Here is a 10,260-nt window from a genome sequence, read left to right as displayed (position 1 = left end):
CTCGGTTGGGACCGAGGAATGGCAGGAGGCGCAGCTGACACAGGCCAATGTGGCCACGAGCACCGCGCGCCCCCTTCCGTCATGGACACGGCGCTGGCGCTGGATGTGGCCCGCCGCTGACAGCGACGGGGTGAGCAGGGCAGGCTGTCGGTGGTCATATTCGGGCTCGGCGTCAGATGGGGTGCTGGTTCTGCATTAGCACGATGCAAGGCAGCCAACGGACCAATGATGGCCTCCTTGAGCTCGAGGTTTCAGTGACATTTTCTGCCATGGAGGATTCAGCACGCACCCAGCTTGCCGGTACGGGCAGTCTGGTGCATGGTACCTCCCGTGTCTCCAAACAAGTCTCCTACCAATTGAAAGGCATCCATGCATCTCCATAGGTGTGGTTGAACGTGGGAAGAGCAGCCGATCGCCCGGCTAGCCGGCGGGTCGATCACGCGGCAAGAGAAGAATCCCAAAGGTCCAAAACGGCAGGAGCGACATTACATTTTCAGACTCGTCTCCTCAATTACCTCCTGCTCCTGCGCACTCAATCCCGAGAGCAACAATTCAATGTTGATGCCCAGAGGCTCTCGTCGTTCTTGACCGCAAGGTGCCCAACGTCGACAAGCAGTTTCTAGACAGGGTAAATACTCCGGGGGTCTCCCTGTCTATGGCGAACAGACCTGGCATTAGCGCCCGCAGCTACGGCACTCACCAGGCACTCCATCGCTAATAACGGTGGGGCACATGCCCAAGCTCCACAAACGTCCACCCAACGAGATCCGGAAGCTTACACTAAAACGGCATCATCCCTCAAGCACATACTAGCTCGTCCTTGCTGCCAGTCCTTGCTTCCAGTCCTTTGTCACCAATTCACCCGATGTCGTAATTCACGGCAAATAGGAGTCTGCTTCCCTACCCGGTGCCGTGCTCCTGGGCTCGTTGATTGATATCTACCCCGCGCGCGCCGCCCCCACGCCCTCAATCCTGCCCGGTTGGGTGGACATGCTCCTTGCAACGCAGCCATGGATACCAAAGACCTCGATACCGAATCGATCAAGCAATGGCGCTCCATCGTCACGCTTGTTGTTTTTGTCATCACGAGTAGGTTGACAGCCCGCCCTCGCCTTTCTCTTGTCGACACGGCTGACACGTTGACAACCCGCCTGACAGATGTGATCGTCCTTTTTCCGTTTCATATACCTATTTTTGTCCCGCGACCGTTCGCATATGCCGTTCTGGACGTACTGGCTTTTCTAAGAGTGATAAAACCAAGGCGGAATGAGCCCTCGTCTTCTGCCCAGCATGAACAAGTCGCCGGTGAGGCTGCATACGATGGCGGAAGCATCACTAAACCAGGATCTTTTGTCCGGCTGGAGTTCCCAATGAACTTCCTGACTGCGCCCCTTGTTGCAGATATCTTCCTACTCGCCATTTCGGCCATCGGCCGCAAGGAGGTTGTAGATGGGACCTATGGCACCGATCACATCCACCCTTACGACATCATGCTCTTCTTCATCAGCCTCGCCTACATTGCCATCTCCATCGACGCCTCAGGCCTCATCAGATACCTTGCTTTCAAGGTGCTTATATGGGGCGGCGATGTTGGCCATAGGCTCTTCTTCTACCTCTACGCCTTCTTCTTTGCCCTCGGCACCTTCATCGGCAATGACCCAATCATCCTCTCCGGCACCGCCTTCCTCGCCTATATGACGCGCGTATCCAGCAACATCAAACACCCTCGTGCTTGGATTTACACCCAATTCGCCATAGCCAACATTGCATCCGCTACTCTCGTTTCCTCCAACCCCACCAACCTCGTGCTTGCCGGCGCCTTTAGCATCAGGTTCATCGACTACACAGCCAACATGGTGGTGCCTGTCGTTGTGACAGCCGTTGTCCTGTTTCCTTTCCTCCTCTACATAATCTTCCCTGATCCGGCACTCATTCCCCACAGGATCACCTTGCACGCGCTTCCTGAGGCCGCCAGGGAGAAAAGACCGGTGAATCCCAACATCCCGAACGCCAGGGGTGATGCCGATGAGGCGGCGCTTGAAAACAACGAGCAAGGCAAGCTTTTGTCTCTGGAGGAGATCATGAATCCATACCTTGACAAGAAGAGTGCCAGCTTCGGGGGCATCGTCATGGCTGTGACGCTCATCACCCTGCTGGCTCTCAACGCGGCGCACACGCAAGGTGGCCAGGATCAGCAAAAGCCCGTGTTCTACGTGACACTACCCGCCGCCCTCGTTATGCTCTGCTGGGACATGGGCTACGGCTGGCTGCATCGGAAGGAGACGCGCGAGATTGCCAAAAAGGGCCGTCAGGATATTGAAGAAGGCAGAGCCCGCCGAGCGGAGGGCCGTGCCGCCCGAGAGCAAACCGATCAGGCTTCTGGCTCTGGGACCGAAACCAGCACTATCAGACCGGAGCCTCACCACGCGCAAGTGCCACCGCAGCCACCCGCCACCAACCAGATCGCCGGTGATTCTAGCGACGAAATCGCGACGGCACCGCAGTCGCCCACCGCCGCCGTCCACACACCTACAGGTGCCGATATGTCAGACAAAGACGAAGCAGCCCTGTTGGAGAAGCCGAACTCGGCTTCCACAGCCATCCAGCCAGCAACACAACAGGGTGCGCTTGTTGGTTTGAGCGATAGCGTGGCTGATGAGAAGGGCGTCTTTCAGAAGAAGACAGATGGGGCCGACAACCCTACCGAAGCAGAACTAGCCGCGGATCCTGAGAAACAGCCCGATACCAACGGTGCCCCCAGCAACGTAACACTTGCCTCGTTCGTCAAGGATCGTTACACTTGGTGTCAGGAGACTTTCCCAACAACAATGGCGGTTCTGGCTCACCTGCCGCTGGCTCTCGTCCCCTTTGCCTTCGCCATGTTCGTCTTGGTTCAGGCTCTCGTCAGCAGTGGCTGGGTGCCCGTTTTTGCCCACGGCTGGGCGCACTGGGTGGAGAAGACGGGCACGGTGGGCGCGATTGGAGGAATGGGCTTTCTCTCCGTGGTCCTGTGCAATGTAAGCAGGCTTATTGTGATACTTGTGTTCCGGCGCGGCCCGGCTAGCCTGCTTTCTATCACTTGTCATCAGCTAACATCTTATTCTGCAGTTTTCGGGCACCAATATCGGCACCACCATCCTGCTGTGCCGTGTTGTGCAGGCGTGGGCCTCCATCGCGAGCGCTGGCCAGACGCACATCTCAGAGCGGACCTACTGGGCGACAGTCTACAGCATGGCCATTGGAGTCAACTACGGCGCCTTCAGCACAGCATTTAGTGCCTCGTTGGCTGGCATGCTGTGGCGGGACATCCTCCAGCGCAAGCATATCCACGTTCGCGGCCTGGATTTTGCGCGCATAAACGTGCCCATTATTTCCGTCGCCATGATTATCGGCTGTGTGGTTCTCATTGGCGAGGTCTGGATCATGAGGGATGGTGAGTCCCCATACGTTTGAAGCACGCGCCGCGAGCCCGCGAGCCGCGGCTTCATTGCCACAAGATCGCATCGGCAAGACCTCGCAGATTTTTTTTTTCTCACAATTCTCCCTGTACATTTCCTTTCGTTCCCTGACTGCCGGAAACCGAGAGCTCCAGCCCAGGTCACTAGGACGACACGACTTCATTCTTGAATCTCGAATATCCATTTTCCGGTCCGCCCATGCATCTCGTTCTCTCAGCTTTTGTGAATAACCCAAATCCTCACCAATGGCCGACAAAAAGGCCGCTATCGTAGACGACTCGGCGGGCTTGCGCATAGACAAGGTGAATCCATGGACGAATACGGACCCCGCAGGCATGCGTGTTAACGCTGTACTGCCAGGATGATGGAAGACCAAGTTTCCATACGCTCTAGGTCGAGTTGTACTGTAGGCCATGTCTTCAGGGTGGGAAGGGTGCTGGTTCTTGCAAAGGGATTGGGGTCATCCTTGAGCCATGGATGATCCGGGAGAAGAACTCTTCTGCAGCGCGCATCCCGCTGTAGGCCATGCCCATGAGCACCTCTTTTGAATCCACAGAACAAGGGCGGACAAGGGTCTGGGGTCTTGGAGCTGAGAAGTCAGTAGGTACACGTCACTACCCCGTGTTTCCTTGTTCTGGCACTGATTTGCAATAATGCGACTAGGCGCCAGTGACGCGACACAGCCCCCGCGCGGCAACCTTTGCGTTGTCGAAGGGCTTTCCTAGGCAGTCAGTCCCTTATCTCGCAGCAAGTATTCTCCAGCAGCGTGCTCGCACCTCGTGGCACCCCCGCTCGGCGGCGTTGCGAAGAAGAGTCGGCTCCCCCGAACGGAATGGCCTAGACACAGGATACGCGGCCACAGCCGCAACCGGCCGTCGCCAGAGCGGTGAAGGTGGTGTACAGGAACTGTTTCACAGGCATGGTGCGCGCCTGATTCTGGGATACGTCAGGCATGCAACCTGATGGACGAAACAACCTAACCACCTTATCAGGACACATGAACAAACACAGCAAGGATCCCGATCAAGCCAACCACCCGGATGCGCCTAGGCCAAGGCTCCGACGTGGAAAGGCAGGGCGCCGCGGGGGGCTGGAAGGACGATTCATGGCGGACACTTACGCGGTGGCGCCGGGATTAGGATGAGCTGTAACGCTCTTCTGAACCTTGGGGACTCGGCCAGTCAGCCCAACTGCCGGTGGACATGGCGCGCTCGTAGCCCCTCGAACCCCCACGCGCAGCGGCGAGCAGAAAAGGTGGTACGAACCTCGCCAAATACTGCCTTTGTCGAGTGAGGGTAGCCCAAGCGAGTGTGAGGACTCCTGGCCTGGTCCCTGCGCTCAATCTCACCTCAGGCACAACCCGTATAAATAGATTGTTGATAAGACAATGGCAGGCACCATCGGCTATGCGCAAAAAGGCTATCCGAAGCAAAATCATCCGATATTCGAGCTCTAAATCAACCGGAACGCAAGGCCCGTGGCAACAGCCTCCCGAGGTAGAGGACCAGAAGGAGACGCCGTTACTCGGCATCACTTGAACTGCGAAAAGAACCTCCACGTCTCGTCGGCCGCCCATGTCATCTTGGTGCCCTTGTCCATTGGCTGCGGGGTGTGGCCGCCGTCGTACTCTATCCAGGTGACGGGGAACCCCTCCTTGCAGCCCTTGTAGTCAACCCTGGCGTGCGTGCCGCTGCCGGCGCTGACGGTCGGGAAGGTCTGCTGGGTGCAGCCGTTGTTCTTGATGAAGCGGTCCCGGATCTGGCGCGCCTGGGCGATGGGCAGGTCGCCGGCGACGCCGTGCTGGCCGTAAAACGCAATGGGCTCGCTGCCGCCCTGGCAGCCGCTCATGGCGCCGCCCGACTGGGCGCCGACGGCCCGGAACACCTTTGGCAGGCTGCAGGCGATGGCGTACGACATGCTGGCGCCGTAGCTGAAGCCGGCGCTGAAGAGCAGGTCCTCGTCGACGCACAGGTCGGCCTTGACCTGATCCACGACGGCCGAGACGAGGGTCACGTCGCGGTTGCCCGTGTTGGCCCAGCCGCGGTCCAGCCCGTTGGGCGCCACGTAGATGGCGCCCGTGGTGTCGTTGACGAGCCGGGGGAATCCGTACCAGGGCAGGTAGCCGCCCGTGCCGGCCACGACCTGGTCGGCGCTGCCGCCGAGCGCGTGCAGCGTGAAGATGAGCCGGTAGGGGTGCTTGTTGTCGTACCCGGCCGGCAGGTTGAGCAGGTACCAGCGCCGCCCGTTGCTGCCGGCCCCGGCCACGGTGATGCTGTTGTTGCCCGCCTTGAGCGTGTTGATCTTGCCGCAGCCGGGCGATGGCTTGAGGGCCGAGGCGAGGTCGAGGCAGGCGAGGCCGAGGAGGCCTGCCTTGACGATGAGGGACGACCAGCCTTGCATCTTGGTTGGGGTAGAGTTGGCGGTAAGGAATGGCTTCAATCTCGGGAAGTATAAAGCGAGCAGTGGCGCAGGCAAAAGCTTGGTTGTCCGCGAGGCCAAGAGGAGCCGATGGCGCCAGCTTTATGCGCGCCCAGGCGGCTACAGCCCGATGCCGTGGCCCTTTCCCGTGCAGCCCTCCTTTGCAATCTCCTGTCCTTCAAGCTCCGCATTGAGCATCATGGCGGATGAGGGGTTACCTAGATATTAGCATTCGTCACCTTTTTTGGAACCAAGGGCAAGGAACCCCGTACCGATCGAGACGCTGGAAATGAACAAATCATATAAAAGTCCAGAGCCTGGAGCGGCTTGTCGGTATTTATCCACTGCGGGCAGCCTCCCGCGGCACCCAGCCAGATTTGCCGGACTCTATCCTGTCGACGCATCGCCGGCCCCATCTCCGCCGCCCGGATTTGGTTCTGGGAGCGTGAAAGGCCGGAGCGCCGCGCGGCAGTGGCGGGCGGCATTGGATGCGGGGCGGTCTCCCATATGAGGAGCTATCACTTCAATGCTCTGGCCGGCTTCCAGAGACGGCATATCATAAAAGGCTCGATCCGATCAAATCATCACGACACGGTTCCGAGCCCGTCTTGCACCTTTGGGGGATTTCATGCGAGGCAGGGTATTGGCCCTAACCCTCAGCAACGTATTATGCCCCTGAGCTCCTTAGATGATGCGTCGTTATCTGCTGGAAGAGGTGACTCATTGCCGCCAAACCCGCCACTATGTTCTGAGAGATTGACACGAGCGTGCATGTTGTAACCGTAAATGGATTAAACCCTCATCCTGCTTTGTCTGCCGGTTGTACGAGCACCGCTCAAAATGGCGTCCCCCACTTTGGCCCAAAGCCTCAAGTTCGTGACCATCGACGTCTTCACCCCGACGCGCTTCGCCGGAAACTCCCTGGCCCTCGTGCTCCTCCGACCCGAGGACGCCAAGCAGCGCATCGCGCGCGAGTTTAACCTCCCCAAGACGGCCTTCTTGCACCTCGCCGCCCCCGGCGACAACGACGGCGCCGACACTGACGACACCGACCAGCTCCGGCTCGACATCTTCACCCCGCGCGAGGAGCTCCCCTTCACCGGTCACCCCACCGAGAGGTACTACTTCGTACACCTCGGCACCACCACCAGCAGGGGCGACAGCACGTCCTCGGTGGCCAAGACACGGTGCGGCCGCGGACGAGACTGCTGCTGGAGTCCGAGGACCCGGCGACGGGGAGCGCGGCCAGCGCACTGGCCTGCTACTTGGCTCTTTCCGATTCGGCCGGGCTGGGAGACTGGGTTGCGGAAGGGCGGGCTCTGGGGGCGGAGGAGACTGTGTTTTTCGAGATGGAGCAGGGCGTCGAGATGGGCCGGCACAGCGTCATCCACGTCGAGGTCGTGAGGGAGCGGGTGGCCGGGGCGCACGGGGTGGGGGATCAAGGAGGCCTACCTGGGCGGGACTGCGGTCATGGTCATGGAGGGAACCGTTCGGCAGTGATGTATTCTCTAAAATATTTATGGAAAGTCAGGCTGTCTTGGTGTCTATGTTTATTAGCTGCAAGCAGACCCCCGTTGATGGCCCTGCAGTAACAAGCATGCAGGTTTTATAGCTTCTCTCGCTCCTTTGCATCCATCGCCAGCCCACGCATCGCCCGGACGATGCCGTCCTGGTACACGGTAGCGACGTGCACGCCCCCCGGGCTCCAGACCTTGCCCTCCAGGATGACGCGCCCGTTTGCGACGCGCGGGTACGTCACCTCGTAGATCCACCACTGGTCGCTACCGCCATCGCCCCCGGGTTCCCGCTCTCCGTCACGCCCGCAGTGCATGACTACGTCCTCTGCGTTGGTGTGCACGACAAAGGTGTTGCTCAGTGTGGTAATAAGCTTCGCGCCGCCGCTGCCGAGGCCCATAAAGTTGGCCGCCATCAACAGCCCGTTCCTGTCGCCCACAAAGGCGTGGACCAGCGCGTGCGCGTTGGGGTCGTCGCCGCCGCCGCCCGCCGCCGCCGCGGGGCCGAGGAGGCGGTATAGTATCAGCTCGCGCTTCTCGTGCATGGGCCGGCCAGCGCTGTAAGCCGCCATATCAACCACCTTGCGCATCTCGACGGCCGGGAACGTCCCCGCCACCTCGGCGCCCGCCGGCCCCAGCGCGTCGACGATCCCTTGCATGTCGAGGCGCGGCACAAGCGGCCAGTCGCCGAGCCGCGGGCGCGCCGCCAGCACGGCCGCGAACCGCGCCTGCGGCGGCGGCTCCTGCAGCGTCAGGCCCAGGCAGTGCGGCTCGGGCAGCTTGAGGGACACCATGGCGGAGAAGCAGACGGGGCCGAGATCCGAGTCGACGGGGGTCGTGTCCGGGTCGGCGGCGGGGAAGCGGAGGAGGCTGCCGTGCTCGCCGCCGGGGGAGAAGGAGGACTCCTTATCTATCGGCTGCCGGGCCTTGACTGCGTATGTGACGAAGGAGCGCCCCGTGGTTATTTGCTCGACGTCGTAGACGAACGGCCGGTCTGTCAGGCCGAAGACGGTGAAGTAACCGTGTACTGTCTTTTGTTTTCCGTCGTTGCTCGTTTCGTCAACATCCCATCCACCGACGGCCTCGATCAAGCTCCAGCTAATGCCCACTCACATGTAGTCCGTACCTACTCTCGGCGGCGCCAGCATTCTGCTTGTCTTGGTCCTCGCTCGCGGCACGGCCGACAGCCATGGCGGCCTGGCAAAAGACGTGGCCGCCAAAGGCTGCCACGGGCGGGTTCGGGAACACCCCGCGCGGGCCGCTCACGGCATCTCCCTCCTCGATGTCCGCCCCGGGGAGGTTGGCCGGCCGCCGGCTTATGAAGCGCCGCGCGACGCCGGCGGCTGCCGCCTCGGGAGACAGGGGCAGCTCCGCCAGCTCCATGATCTCCTGAAACGAGAGGCGTGGGTCGGGCGCCATGCTTGCGGGTTCTAGGCGCGCCCGTCCGTCTACTCGTTCCCCCTAGGAACAGGCAACGCGCTGTCGCTTGTCACTATCCACGGGGTTGCCAGCCTTGCGACCGATTCAGCGCCCCTGCTGTTGGCGCGTTTATGTGTCCGGAGAGCCGTTTCCGAGGTGTGGTCGCGCATACAGACGCTATTGAATTTAGGACGTGGTATGGACGTTATCATTGATGCCAGTTGGCCCGGCCTAGTGTCCCATGTTGTGTTACGGTGTGTTTCCGTAGTGCGAGATGCCGAGGTCCCACGGCATGTGGCCCGTGATTGGCCAGCGCCCTGTCGGAGCTCCATCCCGCTCTTCCTCGCCGAAATGCCTTCTTCAACACGGCTCATGTTTGAAATTCAGTCGCAAAGCTCAATTCTCATCACGGGCTTTTACTGCGCGGTTGAACCATAAGAAAGGAATAAAAAAGAAAAAAAAGACTGGAAGAAACACAGGAAAATAACCTGGCATGTTGGCACCTTCAATGCGAGCAACATCCATCTGCTGTCCTAGGCATCCGCCAAGGGCGCCCTCTCCAGCCCCCCACCGCGTCTTGGAGTGTGACAGACGCAACACTAGTGGCTGCTCCCAGAGCCGGTGATCTTCTCCCCTTTTGGTTCCCGAGTACCCGGCCACCCGGCCAGCCGGCCAGATTGAAGGATCCGGCCCGTTGGTATCTCTCGCTGCTAACACAAGGCTAGGCATCTTTGGTGATAACAAGCGAGGCTCGCTTGCAAAACGGGTATGTGCGAGCAAGGATGTAGGGAGGCACACTTACATCATGGCGAACAACCAACTCACCATTTGGTTTCTGGCCCATCAGCTCGGACTGGGGGGTCTAGATTCCGCAGACTTGTCGATCCCAGCGGACCCAGGGATGTGGACCACCTGGTACCGACCTCAATATGGAAGGCTCCCGAGTTGTCGCAACCAGATTCACATACCAGAAAGTCAGAGCCCTCCTCGCCACTCGTATACAATACCTTTCCCCCCAGGGCTACGTTACTCACACCCAACTACCAGTTGGAGCTGGCCCTCAATCTGCACACCTGCAGCAACATTTAGTCGCCTCAGCCGCACTCACACTCGGTGTCAAAACTGAGGCGAGCGAGAAGGAGACCAAGGGGCCGCGGGCAACCGGATGGAACATTCGAGGCCAGCATAAAGGATGTGATCGTGACGAGGTGGGAAAAAAGAAACGAAGAAAAGCAAGGACAAAAGAGATTACTTAGCTTGGTCGACAAGGATCACATTGTGGTGGAAGCAAGAAGATGCACCTTCAGTTAGGCCGCGAGACACAGGAGTAAAACGTTGATGCCCAAAACCAGCGGTCGATTTCCTCCGCTGCTCCTTCCCTCGTTCTCGCAGCCTGCATGTCGGCACTCTAAATAGCGCTATGGCGGCTTCCTCCAAAAGGGTGGTCGGGG

General features: G+C 59.8%; 4 protein-coding genes across 4 annotated transcripts; 2 read left to right on the top strand and 2 right to left on the bottom strand.

The window, feature by feature from the left end:
- Positions 1–537: 537 nt before the first annotated feature.
- Positions 538–3,660, top strand: GGTG_06723 (hypothetical protein). Its single transcript, XM_009224545.1, has 3 exons — positions 538–1,089; positions 1,159–3,017; positions 3,109–3,660. The coding sequence occupies exons 1-3, from the start codon at positions 1,011–1,013 to the stop codon at positions 3,451–3,453; spliced, it is 2,283 nt and encodes a 760-aa protein (XP_009222809.1). The 5' UTR covers positions 538–1,010; the 3' UTR covers positions 3,454–3,660.
- A 1,328-nt stretch (positions 3,661–4,988) lies between these two features.
- GGTG_06722 (hypothetical protein) lies at positions 4,989–6,361 on the bottom strand (the record flags this gene model as incomplete). The annotated part of the gene is made up of 2 exons (XM_009224544.1): positions 4,989–5,891; positions 6,149–6,361. The coding sequence occupies 2 exons, from the start codon at positions 6,359–6,361 to the stop codon at positions 4,989–4,991; spliced, it is 1,116 nt and encodes a 371-aa protein (XP_009222808.1).
- A 355-nt stretch (positions 6,362–6,716) lies between these two features.
- GGTG_06721 (hypothetical protein) lies at positions 6,717–7,376 on the top strand (the record flags this gene model as incomplete). The annotated part of the gene is made up of 3 exons (XM_009224543.1): positions 6,717–7,004; positions 7,028–7,276; positions 7,320–7,376. 3 exons carry the CDS (start codon positions 6,717–6,719, stop codon positions 7,374–7,376), a joined length of 594 nt encoding a protein of 197 aa, XP_009222807.1.
- On the bottom strand, positions 7,332–9,100 carry GGTG_06720 (hypothetical protein). The gene is made up of 2 exons (XM_009224542.1): positions 8,504–9,100; positions 7,332–8,421 (listed from the first exon to the last, which is right to left on the bottom strand). Exons 1-2 carry the CDS (start codon positions 8,807–8,809, stop codon positions 7,483–7,485), a joined length of 1,245 nt encoding a protein of 414 aa, XP_009222806.1. The 5' UTR covers positions 8,810–9,100; the 3' UTR covers positions 7,332–7,482.
- Between the last annotated feature and the right edge of the window lie 1,160 nt (positions 9,101–10,260).

This window comes from Gaeumannomyces tritici, assembly GCF_000145635.1.
Source record: "Gaeumannomyces tritici R3-111a-1 unplaced genomic scaffold supercont2.3, whole genome shotgun sequence".
Lineage (NCBI taxonomy): Eukaryota > Fungi > Ascomycota > Sordariomycetes > Magnaporthales > Magnaporthaceae > Gaeumannomyces > Gaeumannomyces tritici.
Note: the sequence above shows the minus strand (reverse complement) of the source record. Positions and strands in the feature narration are given on the sequence as shown.

Excerpts from the sequence above, each read along its gene's own strand:
- GGTG_06723 (XM_009224545.1), top strand. The coding sequence starts at position 1,011 with ATGGATACCAAAGACCTCGATACCGAATCGATCAAGCAATGGCGCTCC. Across the intron at positions 1,090-1,158 it reads TGTTGTTTTTGTCATCACGA|ATGTGATCGTCCTTTTTCCG; the intron begins GTAGGTTGACAG and ends CCCGCCTGACAG. Across the intron at positions 3,018-3,108 it reads TCTCCGTGGTCCTGTGCAAT|TTTTCGGGCACCAATATCGG; the intron begins GTAAGCAGGCTT and ends CTTATTCTGCAG.
- GGTG_06720 (XM_009224542.1), bottom strand. The coding sequence starts at position 8,809 with ATGGCGCCCGACCCACGCCTCTCGTTTCAGGAGATCATGGAGCTGGCG. Across the intron at positions 8,422-8,503 it reads AGAGTAGGTACGGACTACAT|ACAGTACACGGTTACTTCAC; the intron begins GTGAGTGGGCAT and ends GGAAAACAAAAG.